We start from the raw sequence: 25,880 nt of genomic DNA, 5'->3' as shown, positions 1-25,880 counted from the left end.
AACCTTTGTTCAAAGCCATCAAGGAAACAAAACCATGTACGTTGATGAAAAAAAATAGGACAAGTGAATCAAAAGCAAGCTAAGATCGAAAGCAATGGACTGAAAAGTAAACACAGATGAACTGATGATATGCAGCTGGCTAGGCATTCGAGTTAAATGGAGTGGTTCGAGCTCTTTATAGTGTATGTTCCTGGCATTTACAAGTGAAATTTTATCAATGGAGTATTGGAGTATATCATCAGTTCTTAATTTTTAATCTTTGGAAAAAGATACACTTCAGAATTTAATGTTATGTTTTAGGATCATGCACTGACATGCTCAAATGCACGCTAAAGCAGCATAGAAAGAACAGTTTCCATGTGTACTAAAACTTCCTCTCACCATTTGCCAATTGTCATCTTTTTAAGGGTAACCATGACCACATCACCAGATTAGGCAAGTGAAGGCTTTGCTTCCATACGAAGACAAATTGCCAATTGCCATCCCGCCAAGAGCAACCTCGACCAGGTCCCCAGACTAGGCAAGTGAAAGTGTTGCTTACATATATGTAGAGAAATAATGGCACAACATCTAGCAAGTGCTACTGGTAGTGGAGTTTCCCAAAAGTTATGCCAAACTTTTATAATATTTAAATGGATATAAGAGCATCTCTGAATTTCACAATGCAAACAAGAATGTGCAGAAAATGATTATGGAACTCTGCATTTGGTTCTTCCCTTGAAGATGCCCAGCAGTGATGGTCAGAAAAGTGATTGTGGTGCTATGAAACAAAATGGTGACACGCTGCATGTTTAGCTGTGACTGAACTCATGGCCAGGAAGTGTTCTAATGCCATGCTTCAAGGGGCATGCATAGACCACCAGTGGACAGGAAACTTCCCTCAGTTGGTCACTTTCTAGTTTGTTGCTTGCTAGCCATGGTACATCATAAATGAGGCATGCTGTTGTTACATCTTGATTGATCCTTAGCTGAAGAGGTAAGATGAGTCCAAAGGCTATTTTTGCGGATACAACTGGGACTTCTAATAGGGCCGACATACTCAAATGATAATTGTTCGGATGGAAAGTCATTGCTCACTGAAAATTGAGGTAAACCTGTTATTGTTATTGATATGGAGGCAAGGTTCAGTGATTTCAATAACCAGCAACTGAATGGCTCTACTGCTTTGCATGATTTGTGTGTTCGCTATGACTTTGCCTTCCCTGGTGGCCTTCCGTGATGTGCATGTACAATTATTTCTTCGCATGAACTGATCACCACATGTTCACGTCCGGAAGCAATTATGTGTTAGTGCAAAACTCAGACGTGTTAGCTGGATCTTCATGCTTGCTCTGCCTGTTGACTAGTCAGTAACTCGATAAATTGTGGAACGCCTTTTAAAGACCTCAACAAAATATACCAAGGTATTGCTCATTATTTTAATTCAAACTTCAGGCTTTGAGTTTCAATAATTAAGTGATTTTTTTTGTAGTTTCTCCCGGAACTTCTGCGTAGAGTAGTATGTACTAAAATGATAGGGCAACATTAGCTGTGCTTATAAATAGGGTGTCAACGCTCACATCTATATTGTAAATTGTGTGAAGTAATACTAACCCCGCCCTAACAATAAGAATAAGAATTCAATTGTCTTTCTGCTGCAACTCTGCGGAACCCACGTCAAGATGCCACACATTGATAAATGATTTCCATTGAATGCCCAACATCCACCTACATATTTTTTTCATCCACTGATCCAGCTAGAAACCTGATTCGTCTTGCAAGTACGCGGCAGTTATACCAGTTTGGCACACTTGCCCTTACAGTTAGTCTTGGTCAACTGTATCATACTTTCCAGGATTTACCTGTGGACACCACAAACGCTTTAAGCCTTCCATAGAGCATGACCAAGACTAGCAGAAACTTTCCTCCGTCACTCCACCATCCAGAAAAGCTGTATGGCTTGTCCTGGCAGATGATCTCTGGGTGCAGCTGATGCAGCCTAGAACAACTGTAACCAGTGGATAGCCCAACGTTGCCGTATGCACTGCAAAACAAAGCATACAAAATTACTCTCCTTACTGAAATGCATTCAGGAGTAAGATTTTGCCTTCTAAGTTAGTTTAGTGCCGTGTTTAGCTCTTGCAGACTCAAAGTGCTCGGTTTATAAATTAAGTTCATTCTTATGTTATGTTGCAATTGCCATTTATGTCTAGTCTATGCTACCATTGCCTTACTAATTTTTCTCCATCTTTAGGGAGAGTAATGTAAGGTTTTTTTCATCACATGAAAGAATAACACACCTGATGACCTCAAATATCATGTTCAAGGTGGAGAAGTTGAGTGGATCGTTTCTGAGCCTTCTCCTTTCAGTGATGCAGGCAACTATCACAAAGATGATGTTACACCCGAGCGGTGAGAATACCAAATTCTGCACCAACGACCCTCTCTTGCCTTTTGTGCTCGCATCGGTGGTTTTAGTATCTCCATTGGGTGGTGCAAATGTTGCTGATGATGGCAAATACCTGAGACCAAGAAGCAAATTGTCGCACATGAATTTGAGATTCCAAAGCAAGTAAGTAGTACCTACCAATCAAATGATATGAACTGAAACATTAATTAAATGAAGTGCTATTCAGTCATGAACTTACATCATGATGATGAATAGTACTATAATGGCAGGGGACATGAGCGAGCAGTCGATGGAATTCTCCCCAGAGTGCCTCGCATTCACCACCATGAAGAATGCATTGACAGTCTTCTGATAAGAGCTGAGCCCATCAAACACTGAAGAGTTCCAGTCAACAGCGCAAAACAGCGTGACCCCAGCTGCTGCAAGGCCAACAACCGTTGAGGAGAGAAAAACAGTCCGCAACCCAGGAAGCAAATTAGCGAAATGCACTTCCTCAGGGTTCTTGATCATGAGCCTCAGCTCCTTCACCTTTGTGAGCTTCCCCAGGAACCATACCAGTAGCCTCAGGAAGAGAGGGAACAATGTATTGCCTGCGAGCATCTGGCCACTGAGCAGCAGCAAGAGGCCTGAATTCTTTGAGAAGATGACCATGTTCTCATTTGTCGGCACAAGTCCTGCATTTGCAAAGGAGGAGACGGTGACTGATAGTGAGAAGAGCACGATGTTGATCCCTTTCTTGTTCAGTGGGGCACTTGCAGTTGGCACATGAGTTATATACAGAAAAACCAGCAGAAAGCCCAAGACATGGATCACAGCAAAGTACCCAAAGATCACATGTCCGAAACACTTGACAGATTCAGTCCTCTTCAACTCTGTACATTTCTTTGGTGGAATTGCATGAGCAGCTTCTTCAAGCTGCGACTCATCACATAGTGCCATGCTGTTGGCCAAGTCTAGCACTTCAAGCTCGACAGGAACTGAGCTGATCTTCACGCTCGGAAGATCTTGCATGTCTTGATGGTTCACTCTAAGCATGAGGCCTAAGAGCGAAACAAAGATCTCCCCTCCTACAAGCATGAGCAGTGTTAGGACCACAATCTGAGAGCTCGAGAGGTCCTCCATCTTGACGGTGCTGAGGCCAGAAACTGTTAGAGCAGAGGTTGACAAGTACAACATGTCAATATAAGGAGGGCAGAACTCAGGATTGCTTGGTTTCAGCGACATCAAGAGGACTGAACCAAGTATAGCCATGGCAAGGAAGTAGGACAGTTGGATCCAGAATGGATGAACATGCAATGCGACGAACCGATAGATAAAAACCATCGAATCGACAACATATCTACTGATGCGGCTGAAGCTATGCAGCTTGATATGTATGAAATCCTGGTAAAATCTTTTCACCCGGCCCATGGTGCTATATATGAGTGAGAAACAAATGCATATGTCTGTGACAAGATAAGTCTCGTATTGGTGCTACTTATATGGGTGCACTGGATCATTGGCTTGGTACCATGAGCAGATCAATCTAGTCCTATGATTCTATTTCGGGTTTTAAAAATAATTTGCACTTGGGTGTTCTTTCAATTGAGCTCAGGGCAGCCGGCCGGTGAGTTATTCATATGGTGCACAATAATCACAATAATGCACCAATGTTTATTGGACGTTGACGAAGAGTAATATCCATTGTAGCATCTCAGAGAGTCGGTCCCATGTGCAACTGCAGGAATGTGTGCCCATATAGAAACGGACCAATCAGGAGGGAGAGACTTCAAATAATTGCATATGGTCAAGCTGGAATTCCGGTCAAGCTACATCGTACACACTCACATGTTAGCAAGATAGCAACTTCATGCTATAGCAGACTGGGAATCTAGGATCAAAGCATATTCTGCATCCGTCCCACTTCCAAATCCAGAAAAGTTAGAGAATAGGATACGGTAGCGTTATCCGTTCGAATTTGGTCTGGTTTCACCCCTGGTGCACTGCATCATTAGCTTGGTACCATAAATGAGGAGACCAATTTAATCCTATGATTCCAGTTCTGATTTAAAAATTGATCATCAGACAGCCAGCCCAATAGAATCATGTTGCACCCTCAATCAATCAATAGCGTATTTTTTTCCTTTCCCGAGAAAAAATATTGTCACTCACAGTCATACACTTGATTATGTTTGTCTTCGCTCACAATTATGCATTCATGTTTATTGGACGTTGACAAAGAGTAATATCCATTGAAGGATTTGGAGAGTCTTGACCATGTGCAACTGCAGGAATGCGCAGCCATACAAAAATGGACCAATCAGGTGGGAGAACCTTCAATAATTGCAGGTACATATATACTAGTAATACATGTTAGCATACTCAATGTTAATAGTAGACTGGGATCAAAGCATGTTCTGCTTGCTCGTACTGTCGTACAAAGAGACTGGGATATAGTAGATGGATGATACATCCTAAATTGCTTCTTTGCATTTCGACGTTTCTTTCAGTTGAGCACAGGACAGCCGGCCGGTGAGTGATTGCGTACGGCGCACATGCATGTCCACTTTCTATTCGCCGCTGACTAGTCCTGAAAAATGTATCAATTGGGGCCCTTTTTATTTCTGTATTATTGGCTATCACCAAGCTAAATCTCACATGCCCTGTCTTCAGTTTCTCTTATGAAACTGTGATGGGGCTTTGGGTGTTAGTTCAGCAAGTTGCTTGAAATACTTGAAAATGTGTTCTTGATTACTTCACAATGTTCCGACTTGAGCCTCACCTTGCCAAGTTTCATGCCACTTTTCTTCTTGGATGCAAGTCCTCGAGGGTACTACATATGTTGTCAGGGAATTGTTCTGAAGTTGGATTGGTGGTCATGCGGAGTGAAAAATCTCATCCTTCAGTTTATTGGATTGGATATGCTGATACGTGCAACTGTGGAAGGTTGTACCCCTCTTGTACTCATTTCATTCCCTTCTATCAATGAAAGGTACGCAAGCTTTACATATTCGCGAAAAAATAGTTATAAACAGACGATGCAACTAAAATACCGACGATACCAAGCTAGGACATGATTTTGAAAATGTTACAACAACTTTCTTTGTGTTTTCTTTGGAGGAATACTGAAGCTTTCATGAGTAATAGGTTTTGCTGCTTGGCTTGGGTACTACAACGAGATATTGCCCGGCAAGCTTACGGACACAAAAAAGGCTGTGAAAGACAAAGCACAAGGTGTCTTCATGTCACAAATTGCTTCTGCATGTACTGGTTGATTTTAGTAAGATCACTCCAATTTTCTTGCAATGATTCTGACTCTGCCTGCTTTCCCTGCAGGGTTAAAGTTTATTTGTCTTATCAATCCCTGCAATTTGGATGAAATAGAAACAGTTTTGGCATTGAGTGAAACATCTCTAAATTAAAACTTACTCAACTGAATCGGATAAACATAGGTTTCTGAATGAATGGAATGTCATAGCACAAACGAATCTACTATAAATGCATATTTGGCTTACACGTTTATGATAATGCAAAAGCTAGAGAGAGAGAGTAACCATAGTTTAACACAAGGTGGATAGGACCATGGGATTGATCATGAGATATTGTCATAGTTTTAAATAGCGCACTATAGCGTTTAGAGAGATCCGCTGCTAAGAGGCATAGCCTGCTATTTAAAACTATGACAGTATCTCATATGCACCTCGGATTTGCTTTAGAATTGTTCTATTGTATTGCTCGCATGTTCTAAAATGTTTGAAATGCTCTTTGCAGACTGACTTTCTATGTGGGGGGAGGCTCAATTGTTTCAACACATTTGAAAAGTTTGTGGATTGTAAGAAAAAGTATGCTTATTTGAAAACTGTTCACGAATTTGAAAAGAGTCAATGGCTTTTAAGGAAAGGTATGTGAATTCGAAAAAAAGATCGTGGATTTGAAAGTACCTTGTGAATTTGAGAAAAGTTCATTGATTTTTTTAAGTTTATGGATTCAAAAAGTGTTCGCCAATTTTAAAAACATTCATGGATTTTGAGAAAAAGATTTCCAATTTTAAAAGCATTTGTGGATTAAAAAGAGGTCATGGATTTGAAAAAAACTCAAGAAATTTAAAAAAAATCATGGATATTAAAAAAAATGCAAATTTAAAAAAAGTTCATGGATTTTGAGAAAAAGCTCGCAGATTTGAAAAGGGTTCGTGAATTTGAAAAAGTTCATGTATTTGCAAACAAGTTCACATGGTTGAAAAGTTTTCATGAATTCAAAAAAAGTTGGCAAATTCAGAAAAGATCATGGCCTTGAAAAAGTATGCAGCTTTGAAAAAAGTTCACGTGTTCGAGAAATGTTCAGAACTTTTTTAAAGAAAGCTTAGTTTTGAAAAATAAAAACCAAAATATTAAGAGGAAAGAAAATCTAAAAACTCAACTGATAAAAAAACAGAGAGAAAACCAAAAAAAAATGAACGCGGAACCTTCCAGGATCTTCACAAAATTGGATCGGGCGGCTCAATCACTGGTCATTTTACATCAGCCGGCCCAAATGCTTAGCTAATGAGCACCGCGTATGGAAACAACACTATTCGGCGCGGTAAGCGCCAAATAGGACTCACACGGTAAGAGACGTCTTAATTAGCGCCTTCGGTGTTTCCTATTTGGCGACCGCGCGCCTGCTAAGCAGGCTGACGAGTCATTCTCATCGCTGGAATTCGCTTGCCTGGCACCAATGACCTTTGACCAAAATTATTGATCGTTGACTATCTAAAAAATGTTCACAAAGTAAACATGTCATCGCAACGAGGCTCGGCGAAGACAGTCTAAAAAAAGGTTGTCGTTTAACTTTAACCAAGGCGCTACAATGGGGGGACAAAAATAAGGGGCAAGACCGTACGAGTGCTCGCCTATAGCACCTGCGCCAAAGGGCGGGCCCAGGAAATTGTTCTCAAGTTGGATTGGTGACCATGCTGAGTGAAAAATCTCATTCTTCAGTTTATTCTACGATGGCGCTCATACGTGTAGCTGTGGAAGGTTGCACTTGCATCCCACAGTACCTGGTATACCAGTCCTCAATCAAGTTTTTTTTAACTCGTCCTCAATCAAGCTGATGTTGTTAATAGCAACACTCCGGAAGGTTAGATTACATCGTACTGTACGAACAGTGTAGTTTTTTTTTTCTTACGTTAGGGCATCTCCAAAGTGGTACCTCAAAGCTCCCTTAAAAGGCCCGGACAATTTTTGCCATCCAATTCAGTCCCCTAAACGTTTGTGGAAGCAACCTTTTGTGTGTGCACCACATGTCAACATAGCCTATGTGCTTTCTCCTTTAGGTCCGCCTGGCCCATGCCCAGATTTGATGCCTATTTGAGGGACATGGTAGGATGCTCGGCTCCCATATCCTATCTGCGGACGCGTCCGGACATGGTTTGCGGAAGAATAGTGTGTCCGTTTTAGGGGATAGCGTTGGAGATGCTCTTAGAGCATCTAAAACCGGAGTTAACAAATCGTGAGCACTATATGTCCGTGGACGCGCTCGCGGACAGTGACCGAGCACATATCAAAAGTTCTCTCCACAACTAGCTCCCTCAAACCAAATCCTCAAATCCATACTAGTTTCATGCAATGTGAAATTACATACGTAGTTGAATACACATGTCATGGGACTACCGAAATTTGACATGTTCTACTAGCTGCGACAATCGAAGAAGTTCATCCACGGCTGCCCTTGCCCTTGTCGTCTTCGTTGCGGAAGTAGCGGTCGAAGATGCAAAACGGATCAAGGTAGATCTTCTCACTGTCGAAGCTGTCTATCGGTGTACACAAACCGGGGTGTTTGTTTCCCCCTGACTTGTGCACAGACAAGGGCAGTTGCCGGGGGCAGCTAGGTCCTGCAGGGCGCCGCAAGGCCCGAAGTAAGGTGATGCCTAAACAGATGACCAAGTCAACAACTAGTTTAAAGGTTCTCAGAGGAGTCTCCCTTGCCGTCCAGGCGAGGCCGACAGGGCCGGAACTACGACTAGGATCGAGACCGAGCCGCGCCGGCGAGGTCTCCGAGGCCGCCAAGGTCAAGGCACAGCCACAAGACGAAGGCCCGGCAAGCCCCTTTGACATGGGCTCCCCGCCAACACCAGTGCTTCGCCTCTCTGGGCAGCTGGTCGCTGATTAGTGAGGTGTCGAGCCCACATGTGCTTCGGTGGACGTAACCCACGCTTGTCAGCTTGCTGGAGGGATAAATCACCTTTATCGACACCCGTCCTGATGGCGTGTCATGATAATAAGAGGTAGTTAAACAAGCCGTGGGAGAACCTTTCCGGGACTGCCTCTCCACCGGACACCTAATGATGCATTTAATGCTCTTTGTCTTAACTGGGAGAGTTAGGTGTGATAGCTCTGTTCCAGTCTAATCACCCTTGTAATGACCTTTTTGCCACTGTGGTAACCCCTTGAGCTATAAAAGGAGGGCCAAGGCAACATTAGAAGGGGTTCAAATCTTAGCAACCCTCACACATAGGTATTCGTGCAGCTGCTCTCTTCCAACCACTTGCCGGGGGGAGAGCGCTCCGTGTATTTGTGCCCAACACCTCCAATACACCCAAGGAAGGAGTAGGGTTTTACGCCTCCGGGCATCCCGAACCTGGGTGAAAACCGTGCGCCCTTCATTGTGTTTGCTCTTTGCGCCGATCGCCACCCCTTGCCGAACTAGCAAAGGGTCTATACTGCTCCATAGATCGCCGGCTCCCATGCCGACACTATCCGTTCTGTCGACATCCTCCGCCTTCTCCTCTTTGGGTAGCACTCCGCCATGACACGGGTCGCCTGGCTTTGCTCCCTTGAGAGGGTGCACGTCGCCCTCCTTCGTCGCAAGCACATGGGGTTTCCTCATTGATGTCCAAGCTGGCGTGCGACTCTGCCGGATCCACCTTGAGGGCTGCCTCCGCCTCGAAGACTTCCTTCGTCATGAAGGGTTTCCTCGGTGACTGGACACGCCTTGCCTCGTGGCTGGTTTGGCAGTAAACCATGACGACGTTGACCTCCATTTAGGAGGCCGATGCCGCTGGGACGAGGCACAACCTAAGGGGCTCCACCACCACCCCAGGGTTGCGCAGCCAGGCAGGGGTGACCGCAACCGGTGAGGCCGAGGTGACGCGCCTAGAGCCACCAGCACTGATGGATTCAAGCGCCATTTGAGCGAACACAATGGATTCCTGCCGGATCGAGACTGACCGCAGTCGGGTGCACTCCTCCTGAGACCAGCGGAGAGCCAAGTGGACGACTATCTCCTCCTCGTCCCCGCATGGGACGAGGTCCTAGTCTACGGATCCGGACATCTCGGAGTTGGATCACTACCCGCCATGCCGAATAAGTCCAGAATTCGCCATGGACACTACTAGGAAAATGCTTATACATAGAAGTTTACCAGTAGCATTTGTTTGTGTCCCCACGCTACTGGTAATTACCAGTAGCGCTGGGTACAAAGCACGCTACTGGTATGGCTTAGCAGCAGCGTTGGTTTCTTTGGGGCACGCTACTGATAAATAATTCTCGATCGTGCCCCGCGGACAAACCATAACAATAGCGTGGGTGGTAAACCTATGCCATTGCTAATGGGATAACCGCAGCGTCGGTGAGACACCCTGCGCTACCGCTAGCACAGTCCGTCAGTCCCACACCGACCGAGATCCAGTGCCTCGCCAGAGGCAGGTCACGGAGTGCCTTGCCCCCTACATCCATCGTTCAAATCAATCCTACGGCTGGCAGCATTTAACATCCAGTCAAAGCGACTCAATACAGGGGAAAACTACGCGGGCTGCCAGACACATTCGCGCGGGCAGGGGAAAACTGCGCGGGCTGGGGCATCGGCCGCCGCTGCTCGCCCGTCGCGTCCGCCGCCTCCGCTCGCCCGCCGCGCCCGCCGCCTCCGCTCTCCCGCCGCGCCCGCCGCCGCCCTCGCCCTCGCCGCCCTCTTTCTGGCCCGCCCCCGCTCCCGTCGCCCTCTTTCTGGCCCGCCCCCGCTCCCGTCGCCCTCTCTCCGCCCCGCCACCGCAGGAAACGGAGTGGATCGAGCTCCGGCCGCGGCCACTGAAGAAAACGGCGTCGACAGGTTCCTCCGTCGCCACTCCGGGCTCCTCCACCGCGCCCCCTCCGACGGGCTCCAACGGCTCCCTCCATCCATTCCCGCGGCTCCCCTGCAGTGGCCATTGAGCTCCAGGCCGACTCAAACAGGTAGTCGTCTTTGCTATTTAGCTGATTTTTTTATGTGCTGTGTGAAATTGATGTGTGTACTGTCCCATTTAACAGAATTGTTGCTGATTGGGCTGCGGAGTTGTGCAATTTGACAAGATTTTAGTGTTGTGAGTGTTGTGCATTTGCAAGTGTTGTGCAATGGGTGAAATTGATAAGGGAATACCTCAAGTTGGTATGAGGTTCAGAAATGTAGATGAAGCTTGGGTGTTTTGGGTTGCATATGGTGGTCGTGCAGGGTTTGATGTGAGGAAGAGAAACAAGCATGTAAGCAAGTTTGATGGTGAAGTGACTTCATGCAGATTTGTTTGTTCCAATGAGGGTCTTAGGAAAAAGGGATAACATTGGATCATGTGCCAAAGCGTATTAGAGCTGAAACAAGAACAAATTGCAAAGCCCGGATGACTATAACATTGGATCGAGTGGGGAAAAATTATGAAGTCACAGATATTGTGCTAGAACACAATCATTACCTCCAATTGCCACAAACTTGTCACTTGATGGCATCACAAAGGAAGATTTCCGAAGTACAAGCTTTTGAAATAGAAGCCGCTGATGACTCTGGAATCATGCCAAAAGCTGCACATGAGCTTGCTTGTCGTCAAGTTGGTGGACCACTTAACCTCGGCTACACTTGTGTTGACCAAAAGAATCATTTGCGAAGCAAGCGGCAGAGAGAGTTGGCTTTTGGACAGGCTGGTAGTATGTTGAAGTACTTCCATGACAAAATCATTGAGAACCCATCTTTCCAATATGCTTTGCAGTTGGACTGTGAGGAGCATATAACCAACATATTCTGGGCTGATGCTAAAATGGTTCTTGACTATGCACACTTTGGCGATGTTGTCACATTCGATACCACTTTTGGCACAAACAAAGTGAAAGATCGTGGATGTCGCCTAGAGGGGGGGGTGGGTGAATAGGCGCTTTAAAATAATTACGGTTTAGGCTTGAACAAATGCGGAATAAACCTAGCGGTTAATTTGACAAGCACAAAACCTACAACAACTAGGCTCACCTATGTGCACCAACAACTTATGCTAAGCAAGATAAACAACTAAGTGATAGCAAGATATATGACAAGAAACAATATGGCTATCACAAAGTAAAGTGCATAAGTAAAGGGTTCGGGTAAGAGATAACCGAGGCACGCGGAGACGACGATGTATCCCGAAGTTCACACCCTTGCGGATGCTAATCTCCGTTTGGAGCGGTGTGGAGGCACAATGCTCCCCAAGAAGCCACTAGGGCCACCGTAATATCCTCACGCCCTCGCACAATGCAAGATGCCGTGATTCCACTAAGGGACCCTTGAGGGCGGTCACCGAACCCGTACAAATGGCAACCCTTGGGGGCGGTCACCGAACCCGTACACTTTGGCAACCCTTGGGGGCGGTCACCGGTACCCGTCAAATTGCTCGGGGCGATCTCCACAACCTAATTGGAGACCCCGACGCTTGCCCGGAGCTTTACACCACAATGATTGAGCTCCGAACACCACCAACCGTCTAGGGCACCCAAGCACCCAAGAGGAACAAGCTCAAGGGCACCAAGCACCCAAGAGTAATAAGCTTCTCAACTTGTAACTTCCACGTATCACCGTGGAGAACTCAAACCGATGCACCAAATGCAATGGCAAGGGCACACGGAGTGCCCAAGTCCTTCTCTCTCAAATCCCACCGAAGCAACTAATGCTAGGGAGGAAAAAGAGAGGAAGAACAAGAAGGAGAACACCAAGAACTCCAAGATCTAGATCCAAGGGGTTCCCCTCACAAAGAGGAGAAAGTGATTGGTGGAAATGTGGATCTAGATCTCCTCTCTCTTTTCCCTCAAAAACTAGCAAGAATCCATGGAGAGATTGAGAGTTAGCAAGCTCGAAGAAGGTCAACAATGGGGGAAGAACACGAGCTCAAGGGATAAGGTTCAATGGGGAAGAAGACCCCCTTTTATAGAAGGGGAAAAATCCAACCGTTATGTGCTCAGCCCGCACACGAGCGGTACTACCGCTCCACGAGCGGTACTACCGCTCTGGCGGAAGAAGCAGGGAAAAGGAGCAACCAAACATGAACCTTGGGGCGGTAGTACCGCGCACCCCAGCGGTACTACCGCTGGAGGAGCAGAACACGGGACCAAAAATGCAGTAGCGGTACTACCGCCCGACCGGGGCGGTATTACCGCTTACAGGCGGTACTACCCCCCATCGGGGCGGTACTGCCGCTTATAGGCGGAACTGCCGTGCCTTACTGCCGTGCAACTACTGCAAAACTCGACACGAAAAATGCAAGACCCAAAATCGAGGCGGTACCAGCGCGGAACCGTAGCCGTACTACCGCTTATGGCCATAGGCGGTACTACCGCTTTGGACAGCGGTACTACCGCTTGGGGCAATAAGCGGTACTGCCGCTCTGGCCGCGGTACTACCGCTAGGAAACCAAAACTGCCATAACTTCTGCATATGAGCTCCGAATTGAGCAAACTCAAGCTTGTTGGATTGAGAAAGACGAGTAGCATCAAAATAGCGATTGGTTATAGTAAGAAGAAGCAGGGGAGGTATGCCAAAAAAAATAGAGGAGTGAAACCTCCAACCGAGAAGAAACGACATAACCTCCAACATCGAAAACATCATAGAAGATGCGAGTGAACTCCGTTTTCGATGAACTCGAGCTTGTCATCAAGATGACCATAAGCTCCAAAACTCACAAAGAGAAGAACCAAACAAGAACCAACAAAGATGATGCAAGGATGCAATGGTTTGAGCTCTCTATGCACGATAAGATCAAGCTACTCATCGAGAGCCCCCCTTGATAGTACGGCAATCGATCCTATAACCCGGTCTCCCAACTACCATGATGAGACCGGTAAAATAGAAAACCTATCAAGAGCAAACCTTTGCCTTGCACATGGTCCACTTGAGCTAGATGATGACGATCTTGACTCCCTCAAGATGGACCACCTTTCTTGGTTGTGTTGGCTCGATGAAGTCTAGTTGATTGCTCCCCCATACTCCACTATGGTTGAGCCACTCTTCCGCACATCTTCACCAGTCCATTGTCACCACAATGGACGGCAAGCTTCAAGCATTTGATCTCGTCATGATGCTTCACTTGAACTTGCACACCGCAACATCTTCACAAGTCCATTGTCGCCACAATGGACGGCAAGCTTCAAGCATTTGATCTCTTCATGATGCTTCACTTGAACTTGCACACCGCAACCTAACCCCACAAAGAACTCTCACGAAGATCATGGGTTAGTACACAAAGCGTAATTGACAATGCTTACCACACCATGGGATCGCTTGATCCCTCTCGGTACATCTTGTGCGCTTTGTGTGTTGATCAACTTGATTCACTCTTGATTTAGTCTTGATCAACCTTGACTCTTTCCAACTCTCTTCATTTGGATGATGTCTTGAAGGTAAACATGAATGATCACACAATCTTCTTCTTCACGACATGCTTGCAATAAGCTCTACTCTCACATGACCAATCTTTGGATAATTCCTTAATAACACCTTGGTCACCACATAAACTCATGACCAATCTTTGGATAATTCCTTAATAACACCTTGGTCACCACATAAACTCCTTGAAACCAACACATGGACTTCAAGAAAAGCTTATGGACAAATCCTTCAAATATAACTCAAGGCAACCATTAGTCCATAGAGATTGTCATCAATTACCAAAACCAAACATGGGGGCACCGCATGTTCTTTCACAAAGAATATAGGCCATTTGGTGTTTTTCTTGGACTCAATCAGTTTAGAGAAACCACCATTTTTGGTGCTGCATTGCTATTTGATGAAACATGTGACTCATTTACATGGCTTTTTGAGACTTTTCTAGCTGCACATAATGGGAAGCAACCTAGAACTATTTATACGGATCAAGATGCAGCAATGGGGAAAGCTATAGGAAAAGTCTTCACGGAATCATATCATGGATTGTGCACCTTTCATATAATGCAAAATGTTGTCAAGCATTTATCACCATTTAAGGGTGAAGAAAAAGATGAAGGGAAAGAGAAAGATGAAGGGAAAGATAAAGATGATGGGAAAGATGAAGATGAGGATGAAGATGAGGAGTCTCATATTCTCACTGATTTTAGTGAATGTATGTATGGCTATGAGGACAAAACAGAATTTCAGGAAGCATTTAACAATATGAGGCATAAAGTGCACAAGCAAACTTGGTTAGATAGTATCTACAAGTTGAAAGAAAAATGGGCTGAATGTTATATGAGAGATGTGTTTAGTTTGGGAGTGAGAAGTACACAACTTAGTGAAAGCTTCAACAATTCATTGAAAAACCATTTGAAATCAGATTTCCATATTGTTCGGTTCTTGATGCATTTTGAGAGGACAGTGGAAGTAAAAAGAAGAAAGGAATTGCAATCTGAATTTGATGCAAGGAAGAAATTGCCAAGAATCAAGATGCACACACCTATGTTGGTGCTAGCAAGCAAAGAGTACACTCCAGTTATTTTTGAAGCTTTCCAAAGTGAATATGAAAGATCCATGGCTGCATGCACTAGATCATTGGATGGGCATAACAAATTTGCAGTTGCTATTGGGAGTTTGCATGGTGATTTAAAATTCGAAGAGGAGCGCGTAGTGATCGGTGATCCTCTGACCCAAACAGCTTCATGTAGTTGTGGAATGTTCAATAGGACGGGAATATTGTGTGGACATGGTCTCAAAGTGCTTGATTTGATGAATATAAAAGTATTGCCATCACATTATTTCTTAAAAAGATGGACTAGAGAAGCACGCAATGGAAGCATACAAGATAGACAAGGAAGGAATGTGGTAGAAAATCCAAAGTTGGAAGCTCAACTTCGGTACAAAGATTTGTCTCACAAATTTCACACTTTGGCATATAAAATAGCCTACTCTCTGGAATGTTGTTTGCTGTTAGAAAATGCACTTGATTGCATTGGTCCACAACTAGAGGATAAACTGAACGCAATTGCCAATGCGACGAGTAAGCCATGTAATGGCGAAAAAAATGTTGACCCAAATGTGCAGCAAACAAATGAGGTTCTTAGTGCAGAAATAAAAGAGGTTCTTAGTGCTGCAAAGCTCAAGAAAAAAGAGGTTCAATTAAAAAATTTGAGGAGAAGAAAAAATTGGTTTGATAAGTTACTCAAAGGGAAGCGCAAGCCAACTAAAGTTGTGGCATCCAAAAACCAAAGAGCAAAGGTATGTAGCAAGATGTACATGGTGTGGTGTTACCTTTCATTCATAAATTACTTATTAGAAGTTTTATTGCAGAAACAAAAGAAACATGATGGTGTAGGGCCTCAAGTAGGAGTGAAGAAGGATGGGCGCGATGAAGGAGCAAATATGGAGTTTCAAGGGTGCAACAAGATAATGAGTTACACGCAACTCTTGACAGCTACCCGTTATGATGAAGATCTGTTCTAGTATTTAGAAGCTTGTTAGATAGTATTTTGGGAGTGTCGACTAGTATTTTGGACAGTGCTTGACTATAGTATTTTGGACTTGGGGGCTAACTATAGTCTTTTGTGCCCTAAATGTACAAGTAAAAGGGCCAACACTATGTACTTGAATGATTATGTAAGAACAAATTTCTATGGTAACTTGCTTCAAAAATTAGTTTATTCACGCCTACAAAAGGCTCTGTACCGTGTTCACCTTTCTGCCCTATTAATTTCCTGAACCTCTTAACTGAATGTCCTTGTATTTAAAATGGCTTGGGTTTTCCTTTTTGCTTGATGTTTCCTAAACTGAACCGAAGTGTTTTTGCTTGCTAAATTAAACTGTATTTTGTTACGTTGTTTACAGCCTTGTAAGACTGTTGTTTTGTCAAACTCTTGCTGTTTTGATAGACTGAACTGCGTGTTAACTGAACTTATGTTCTGCTCAGTTCTTTGCATGAAGGGCCTCTGTTTCCTCTGCCAGTTATTGCTGTTCTGTGTACAGGTGGGTATTTTGACTGTGAGTTGCTGCTGGCCGTAGGATCAACATGGACGCTGGATGGTAGGGGGCAAGGCGCGCGGTGACTTGACTACAGCAAGGCACGGGATCTCAGTCCCACCGGACCACCCCCGATCCATTACCCACCCCACCAACCGTCCCAGTTCAACCCCACACCGCACCCATCCCCGATCCAGATTCCCTCCACCTCCTCTCCTCTCCTCTGCCGCCGGGATCCCCTCCCGGTTCTTCTCCGGAAAGGGGAAGAGAAGCAGTGTGTGTCGGCGCGGCGGAGCAATGGCGGACAAGCCGAGCCGGGCGCTGGTGCTGTACGCCGCCGACCACGCGGCGCTGCTCGCCGGGGGCGGAGGGGGGAAGGGCCAGCTCGACGCGTTCGCCTCCATCGCCTCCTGCGGCTTCCTCTCCGTCCGCACCCCCGCGGTCAACGGTACCAATCCGCCCCCACCCCCTCTCGCGCTCTGCGCGGTTGCTCTGCTTTGCTTGCCCCCCATTAAACTGAGAGGCTTCTGGTCTTGTCTCCAACCCAGAGGATGGAGGGGACAGGAACAGCGACTCGATTCTCGAGCTGGCGCAGCTGCTCGACGTGTACGATGCCCTCTACCCTGCCAAGGTGCGATCCTGCTTTCCGGGTTTGGGTCCAGGCGAAGTAGTTGCAGAGAGGGTTTGAGTATGCGATGCTGATTGTATTTGTTTCACGTTAGGATGGGGAAATTGCCGGAGCTAGTAGTCCCCAAGCTATCCGAGAGGTTCAATGTGTGTGTGATCTTTTGCTTTGATTACTGTCAGTGTATCCATTGTAAATGCTAGGGCTGACTCTGCTGCTGAACATTCAGGTTCATGGGGCTGAGAGCTGCTATGGTCAGCAATTGCCCCAGTGTTAGCTCATTCGCGGCGAATCTTGGCTTCCACCTTTTGGTTTTGTGAAGTGAAGTTGAAAAATGCCATTCTAATGCATGACAGGACAGGACTAAATTATTTTACAGTAGATGCTACATCAGTCTATGTGCCATTTTGTTGTGTTACGCAGTCAACCATGGAGCAATGTATTGTACAATGAAAGCACATCTGTGTACAATGACACGTCTAGACTTACACAAATAACTTTATTATGCATATCCTGCAGGAATCATCATCCAATGCTACTGGCACAGTGGCAACAAGGAGTAACACGTTCTGATTTGGCCAAGGAGTTCTCTTTTGAGGAATTTATGAAGGTCTGCTTAATGCACTTTTTAGAATGTTTGCCTGAATCATAGAAACTTTATCAAATAATACTATATATGCAAGTTTGTTCCCGTGATCCTGTTTATTACTTTGTTTCTTCAGTTGTTTATAATGGACAAACACTGCAGTTCTCCCTTTTCCTAGTGTGGGTACTGGTGCCAGCATTAGAAACATGACGGTACCTTTTTTAGGAAATAGAGTTTGTAGATTAGAATAAGCCATGTAGTATTGATATTAATTCCTTGGGTAGTGGGCAGTTTATGTGATAATATAGTAACTATGGTATTACAAATTCTCAACCTCCTCTTTTGATTCGTAACAAAATTATTTTGATAGAATGGCAGGGCTTCTCTTCTGTAGAACCAACTTTACCCAGTTGCTTCCACAGAGCAACACCAAACTCCGCACTTAGCATCATTGTGTCAGTGCAACACCAATTCAGCACTTAGAATCATTGTATTTTGTCATTTAACTTCAGTTTTGTAGGTATGTGACAGATTTATTGCCCGTAAGCTTGTGCAACGGTTTTATGACAAAGCCCTTGCGTTTGGTCTAAAGGGCTATGCAAAGCTGTAAGTATCCGGTCCTCAGTAAGCATTTTTACATGACTCTTTTTACCGAATCTCCAGTTTTGACGTCATTCTTACTGTTTTCGTTTCGGTGCTACTGCTATACTCTCCTGTAAATTCCTACTATGTGTATATATGAAACCTAATTTTAGTCTTTTTTTAATAAATTAAATTCTCACTTGAGGACAAAAGACAGACCTTGTCTATCTACCCTTGTTCAGTGATGCCATTTTTTTGTAGTTCTAATTCTTCTAGGTAGTACCAACAAAGAGCAGACCAAATGATTTCTTAAGGAAAGAGGAAAAGCCCATTAACTTCAGAATTCATTTGTCAAGTCTGTGAACTGGCAGGTATATATGTTCAGGCTTCAGTTTGTATAGTCACTATGCTCTACCAACAGTAGATTCATGGACTTTGTTATCTTTGAAAACGTGAAAGATATCAAGGTATTGAAGTGACTACTTAGAAAAATGGACAGATAGAAAATTACTGAAAGAATTATGCCTCTAACTCCTTATGTGCTTCGTAGGTGCTGTTTCTTTTTAGGGCTTCCAACACAACAGAATTGCTTCTAATCTTTTGCGTTATCTTTTGTCATGGAAGTAGCTATGTGCTGCTTCAGTGTGTAGTTAAGTTGTGCATTATGGCTTAAATAAGAATCTCGGAAAAAAATTGTAGCACATTGGCATCGACATGTACCGCATTGTTTTTCCGTGTCATTCTTCTGAAGAATCTGAAGTTTTTAAATCTCTGTTGGTAATGCTACAGGCTTGTGGTGGCGACGCTGACGGTCGTCGAGAGGTTCGTGGACTGGATGGTGTCGTGGCTGCCGATGGATTCCTTCGTCCGCTGGTGGTGAGGCACGAGCACGACATCGATCGAGGCCTGCTGGAGCTGAGGGTCAGGGCGAGGGACGTGACGGCGTCACAACTCAAGGCGGCGGCCGCCGTCGGTCAGGTGTGGCTCGCGAGGCTGCTCGGTGTGTTTCGTCGCAGCTACAGGCCACGTGATCAGGCCGGGCAGGCTTCGCACATTGACTAGGCACACAACACTATGTGATAGGAATTATACATGAGTTGCCGCTAGCTACAATGAGAAATTGTGTGATGGTGGATACAACAATTGTGTGACAAAATGGAATTGCTTCATTTTTTTTAATTCCTAATAAGTTACTAGTAGCGTGGGTAGGAAACTGGGCGCTACTAGTATATAGGATACTAGTAGCGTTTGTAGTTTACCAACGCTGCTACTATTTCATTACTGGTAGCGCGTGTACATAATAGCAGTAGCGCGGGTGGAACATGCTACTAGTAACTTTTCTAGCTGTAGCGTGGTGTAAAAAACGCGCTACTGTTAAAATTTAGCTGTAGCGCCGTAGCAGTAGCGCGGGTGCACGCGCTACTGGTATGCAAAGGACCTACGCTACTGGTAGTGTTTTTCCTAGTAGTGGGAGGAGCTAGGGGACGAAGGGAGTGAAGTGGAGTGGCTAGAATTTGGTCCTGAGTGAGGAAGGGAATGAATATATGTGGGGTCAAAATGGGCCATAATAGGCCGATACCGGCGCGTTAGGCATGGCCGGGCGTCCCCATACCCGCCCCACATATGGGATGGATATGGGGTTTGTTGGTCAACCCGGACATTTGGGCTGTGTTTGGGGTGGCCAGTTGGGTGGTTTTTTCTATCCGCCTAGTGTCCAAACAGGCTGCCTGGGCGTTTGGGTGGATATGAGGCATCCGGTTGTAGATGCTCTTACATTCCAACAAAGAAGCACATTAAAAAAGTCTACACTTTTAAATGAAAATATATACTAAAAAAGTTTTTTCAAATCCATAACTATTTAGGTTGATCATACGAGTTTTCATTGAGTTTGTCTTGAAAAATATTTTCATAGCTTGTTTGATAGGTGCTTGTTTGTAATTGAGTGAGCAAGCAGCAAGCTCTAGGTTCCTTGGCGGGCAGCTTTGATTTACATGTTCACAACGGCCACTGGCCAACAACATGGCGACGCTAAGAATCATGAGCGGAAAACCGCGTGACCCTATCGCTCGACTGAATCGCCTCTTTCTAAACCCAGCGTGGACGCCGTCGGAGTCGTCGCTTCCGCATCGGTCGCCCAGCCGTCAGGTGGGGGGTGGGAGCAGGAGACATTCCAAATGAAACGAGGGTCACATTTTTCTTTTGAGAAAAAGAAAACGAGGGTCACATAGTCCTGTTGGCTTCCCGTAGGGGAGGCTGCTCAATATGGTTAGCGATCGTTAATAGAGTGAAGCCAGATTACATGGAATTCACACCTAATTTGACGGACAAACATGCTCAAAAGCGATGATCAAATGGCCAGGGACTTTGATGGCCTGAGAGGGCAGGGTAGGAGTACTCCCTCCGTAAAGAAAATATAAGAGCGTTTAGATTACTAAGTAGTGATTTAAACGCTCTTATATTTCTTTTTTAGTGATCTAAACGCTTTTATATTTCTTTACGGAGGGAGTAGTAGTGTAGCCTCAAGGCATCATGGTTAATGCGACCAAAGCAAAAATCCGATCGTAATACAACTTGAATAACTTAGTTCTTTTGCGATGTAAAGAACCTCAGGAATAGGTAAAGAAACCAACATGGAACTCAGGTTCCAGGGCAGCAAAAACCACATTCTTTTGGACATTGAGTTGTATACATCAACTATCTATATATATTCAGTTCGTGCATCGAGGATGGTATCACTGGAAGGTGGGGAGGAGCGATGAATGTTGGCGGCACTGGCTGGTGAAGGAGGCGCGATGAGGTGGGCGGCGCTAGCATGTGTACAAGCGCCATGTGTTGGTTGAGGCGGCCAAAGGAAGAATAGGTAGGGCGAGAGGCTGTGGTGATTGGAACAAGAAATAGTGCGTGCTACCGAGTAATGCTTTGCTGATGTATTTGATAATTTTCGGCCGATAAGATTTTCATAGGAGTTTGATTGCTGATGATTTTTTACAGGAGCTTGACTGCCGAGCTCAGTTATGCTTAATTAATGACATTAGTATTGCTACTGGACCAACCAGCAAGAACAATTCTTAAACAATGATATATATCATAGTAGATGAACTCAGTTGTGCTTACATTCCTACGGGACCAACAAGAAGGTAGTACAAGTTCTTAAAAACGAAGGCAAATTTGACGAAAGAGGAAATTAAACAAGGGAGTGAATAATAATGTAAAATTTATTCTTGAGCAAACAGATACCCGTAATAAAAACCAAGAATGATCACCACATTGCAGTGTAAGTGTAGATTAGCATTTCTCTTAAGCACCATTATATGTTGCCCTGTAGGCAAGAAAGTCAAGTTTCAGGAAAACAAGCCCGTTCACTGAGTTGTGCAATTAGATTTAAGGAAACAGGTAGCAAGTTCGATCCAAAATTACACAAACTAATTTTTCATTTATACTCTATGATCTGGTGTACATCATTGATAGTTCCGGTGAAGTGAAGGACAAAGGCAAACTCACATCTGATTTAATAATCCAATGCATCTAGGAAAATGCACTGTCCCTTCTGAATATTGCTTAGATCACTCGAAAAGGAACACATATTAATAAATATGTTGATCTCGTGGCCTTTAGGGCAAATCGCGCGGGCCAAGAGGACACAGAGCGGTGCCTTTTAAAGAATAAATGTCCACTGTACGTGAGCTAAATATACTTATACTGAACTAAGTGATACGACGAAATTATGCTTCCTAGCATAGAAAGAAGTACATGATCGGCAATGGCAGAAGAAAATCTGCACATAGTAAATAATCTGATACTCGTTCAAACAAAAACCCTGATACAGTATAGACTGTATACTAACGGAAACTGGAACAAAACGATTCACAAAATGCACAAACTTCACTCTGCAGACTGCTGCAGGCTATAAAAACAGAATATATATACTCAGGTGCAGGTTCTTCAAAATAACTTCAATTGGTTGCACCTTTAGTCAGATCAAACAAAGTAGTAGCTGCAATTGTTTAGAACAAAGAATGAAGCACTCATAGCTTAGCTGCCATTTGGTTCAGTTAAATAATAGGTGCTAGCTTGCTTGATGGCTGTGGCCAAAAAATTCAGAGTGAACAACTCTGAACCTGACTCTGGCTAGAAGAAAAAAGATCATTGGCTTGATTTAACTTATGCGTTCTGCATTATGGACACTGTGACATGAGTAGCAATGTAAGTAAAGCTTACCTGAAAGAATAACACCACAAAGGCCTCTCACCAAGGGCCCTGGAAGCACATGTAAAACCGATGCTCCTTTCCGTAGGGGAAATATAAGTGAACTGACAATCAACTGTTCTAGTCATCCGTGCTTATATATACTAAAAAACATGGTGAGTTCAGAAAGTTAATATTTTCTTTAAAACTAAAAGAAGAAGGAAAAGAAACATACATGTGCAGCCAATCGCATTGGGAAGACATGGCATGATTGTTGTATGCATGTACCCAGCAGTGGGCGTTTCAGGCATTCTGCAGGAAATTTTGTCGGACACTTATACACATTAACCGGAGCAGCAATAATGGTATGGAGCAAGAACCATCTATCGTCTTAGATCCTTGCCATCGGCAAAAAATCGTCCATGCCAACCGTGCTGCTCAAGGTAGACCCCGGCTAGCAGTTCGCTGTCTTCGCTCCCAAGGCCGAGCCCATCAAGGCCGTTGCATCGCTGTCTCGGCGTGACGCCGGCAGAGCTGAGCCGTGACTATGAATAGACCTTGCCAGGAATCTCGGTGGAGATGAGCGCGGAGCGCAGCGATTACGTGTATGTTGCAGAGACCAATGTGAGCACGACGCAATCGCAGTAATGCAGGTTGCAGGGAGAAGTGGAGGACGCAGAGGGTTCAGCTGGCTAGGGGAGCGCGAAGACTTCATGCTGGTGGCCGGTGCTGTCACGTTCGTTCTGGACAGCCCACATGAAGAAAAAACCGGCAGTCCCACTCCTCGAATCATGAGTGGGAAAGGTCCCTGCGAGCTCTATCGGTTGGAGCAGCTGATGGTGCCGCTGCTGGATGGGCGCCGGATAGCAGTTCTCCTATCCCATGGTGCCCAGCGCTCTATGACATCCTTTTGAGCGCGACCACGGCACCGGGTGTTCATGGCAGATCGGGTCCTTGCCAGCACGGCCTGATGGCGATCGGACTGTCGGCGAGGCGGAGGAAGAGTATCAGGCTTCGAAGCACGACATGGCGGACGGCATCGGCGAGTTCCTGCAGCACTGGTCCGTACGCACATGGTCCGACGGTGGCTTGTTTCTCGACGAGGCAGAGATAGAGTGGCAGTCTCCTGAATTTTCTGTAGGAGGACAGTGTGCCTGGCCAGCGTGTAGTTCTTGTTCAACACAGGCGCTACACATCTCGCAGGTCATGTCCCCTGGTCCTGCTATTGCTCTGCCTCCACCGATTCACATCCAACCCTCCACCCCTCCGGTCCTCTCTTCGAGCCAATATTTATGGGAGGAGTTTTTTTTGTTGTTGGAATAATGGGAGGAGTTAGGAAGACAGCGAGACGTGGAGTTCAATTCCAACTGTCCGCGCCGTGAGGAGTCCTAGATGGAAAATCGAGTTTGGCCACCGTATGCTTTGTATCCAATTTGTTTTGGGCCGGCAGGCTGGCACCGCATGCATAGTCAGATTGCACATGACGTGGTTCCCCGAATTAGTACCACCTCGTGTATATCTTTTCCTAATCTTTCCCTTATTTTTTTTAATTAATAATAAAGCACGGATTGACTTTGTCGGGTTCACCGTCACAATACGCTTCTTCCCGTGAATTTACGCTTTCAACTTTTTTCACCTATATTATTTTCTACATTCGAGGTGGTACTATTTTACTTGCCTATAGTACACGTGCGCCCACAACTGGCTGGGCCTCAACCTGATCTATTCGGCCTCTCAAAAAGGATTCGAACCGGGGAACGCCAGATCCAGCCTTCGTACGATTGAATCTAAAATGAAAATCAATCCAAGATTAAGTTAGAATTAATCACGCGTTCAGTATACGTATCAAAGCCTGCTATACCTAACCAAATATCGCCACTTTTTACATCGAACCATATCTCCTCTCTCGAGGTTTCCCCGCTTCCGGGATTTAGGGCTTATCACCGCCGTATCATGTGCAGGAGGCCTCTATCGAGCGCATCGTTGGTGCTAAGAAGGAGGGGCTGACGCGGACGACGAGTGTGGCCGGAGGGAGGCGTTCTCCACTGCCAGATGCAACCACGTTTGCCGGACTTGAAGCCATGGGTTCGGGCGCTGGGTGACCCCGTCCCCCGCCGTTAGTCGTAGGCTACCTCTTCCGGCCCCGGATGCCTCTTCGCCTGCTCCTAACCTCCTGTTAGCTCACTCTAAGCAAGGCCCGGCTCCCAAGATCACCGTCGACTGGATTGAGTGGAGCGTCTCTGGTGGCTTCGCGGCAACAGCATGTGCACACCATCGCTCTTCTCCATGGTTTGCTCACCCTCGCGGTTCATGGTTTTCATCCTGATGTCCTTGCACGTACGGTCGTCGCGCGTGGCCTGGAGCCTGTCCGGTTAGCCGTAGGACCCTGCGCTTCCACCACTCCTCTTCCAGCGAGCGCCTCTATCTCGCCTGCTGATGCTGCAGCCGGTGGTCGTCCTGTTCCTCCCTCCACGAGCCTACATGCTGGCATGCTGCCGATCCCTGCATGAGCACGCTGTCAGAGTACTACTTGGGCCAGGAGATCCAAAGACAGCGCCCTCCATGGCTTCAGCATGGTAGAATCCGCACACTGGCCAAAGGGAGATTTTGGTGTTGAAATTTGAAACGAAGGACTACAACGCTCCAATGAAAATTTGATGGCACCAACGCTCTCCAACGCAAATTTGATACATCAAGCTTAGCTTCTACATGGCTGTTGTTACAGAAGATGTATCAGAGAAGCACTTCCTTATAAATTATTGATGCTTAAAAAAATTTGGATATCATGAAGCACCCATAATTTTGGGTGGGACTGGCATGACATGTTCCCTCTTTCCAAATATAGTCATAGTGATGGACTACTATATGGTACACGCAGATCGATCTGACTGCCATTTTACATATTCGCACAGGTCGATGCTCAATACTGTTTCTTTCTGATTCTCTTACTGACATTTACATTACTTTGCCTCTTTAGAGTTGCAAATTATTTTCTCTGACAAGAAATGCCATATTTTCATTGTACTGAAATTTTTCCGTTTCCGGATCAATTTTGTTACTAATATACTTATAACTAAATTTCTTATTGATTTTCTCTATGCAGGTCATAAAGGGGTGCCTCTCAGAACATGTCATATTTTCATCATACTAAAAAAAGTAGCTTAGCTTCCTGGTCAATTTTGTTATTAATCTATATATAACTATATTTATTATTGTGAGGTGAAAATATTCTGAGGATGCTTTCAGGTATTTAAAGGTAAGGATTCAGCTCCTGCTTACACTTTCATTAGTTCAGTGTGTTCATTATCATATCATACCATCAGCAGAGTCATTTGTGCTTACTTCCATAAATAGTCATATAACGA

At 45.1% G+C, this 25,880-nt stretch overlaps 2 protein-coding genes, 1 long non-coding RNA gene and 1 pseudogene across 4 annotated transcripts; 3 read left to right on the top strand and 1 right to left on the bottom strand.

Moving 5' to 3' along the window:
- Positions 1–217: 217 nt before the first annotated feature.
- LOC120968102 (uncharacterized) lies at positions 218–24,053 on the top strand. 2 transcript variants are annotated; one of them, XR_012189588.1, is made up of 5 exons: positions 218–1,403; positions 2,350–2,551; positions 2,659–4,717; positions 5,190–6,269; positions 23,461–24,052. It is a non-coding gene; the product is annotated as an uncharacterized lncRNA (long non-coding RNA). The 2 variants fall into 2 exon arrangements; XR_005762221.3 differs by having other exon boundaries at positions 2,659–6,269; positions 23,461–24,053.
- Positions 1,486–3,799, bottom strand: LOC109768846 (cation transporter HKT2;1). The gene is made up of 3 exons (XM_020327579.4): positions 2,628–3,799; positions 2,280–2,501; positions 1,486–2,023 (listed from the first exon to the last, which is right to left on the bottom strand). The coding sequence occupies exons 1-3, from the start codon at positions 3,797–3,799 to the stop codon at positions 1,822–1,824; spliced, it is 1,596 nt and encodes a 531-aa protein (XP_020183168.3). The 3' UTR covers positions 1,486–1,821.
- LOC109756467 (protein FAR1-RELATED SEQUENCE 5-like) lies at positions 10,354–16,101 on the top strand (annotated as a pseudogene).
- LOC109768838 (uncharacterized) lies at positions 16,658–17,585 on the top strand. The gene is made up of 4 exons (XM_073505039.1): positions 16,658–16,985; positions 17,086–17,168; positions 17,260–17,304; positions 17,392–17,585. Exons 1-4 carry the CDS (start codon positions 16,835–16,837, stop codon positions 17,437–17,439), a joined length of 327 nt encoding a protein of 108 aa, XP_073361140.1. The 5' UTR covers positions 16,658–16,834; the 3' UTR covers positions 17,440–17,585.
- Positions 24,054–25,880: the final 1,827 nt, after the last annotated feature.

Source organism: Aegilops tauschii, chromosome 7, assembly GCF_002575655.3.
Source record: "Aegilops tauschii subsp. strangulata cultivar AL8/78 chromosome 7, Aet v6.0, whole genome shotgun sequence".
Taxonomy (NCBI): domain Eukaryota; kingdom Viridiplantae; phylum Streptophyta; class Magnoliopsida; order Poales; family Poaceae; genus Aegilops; species Aegilops tauschii.
Note: the sequence above shows the minus strand (reverse complement) of the source record. Positions and strands in the feature narration are given on the sequence as shown.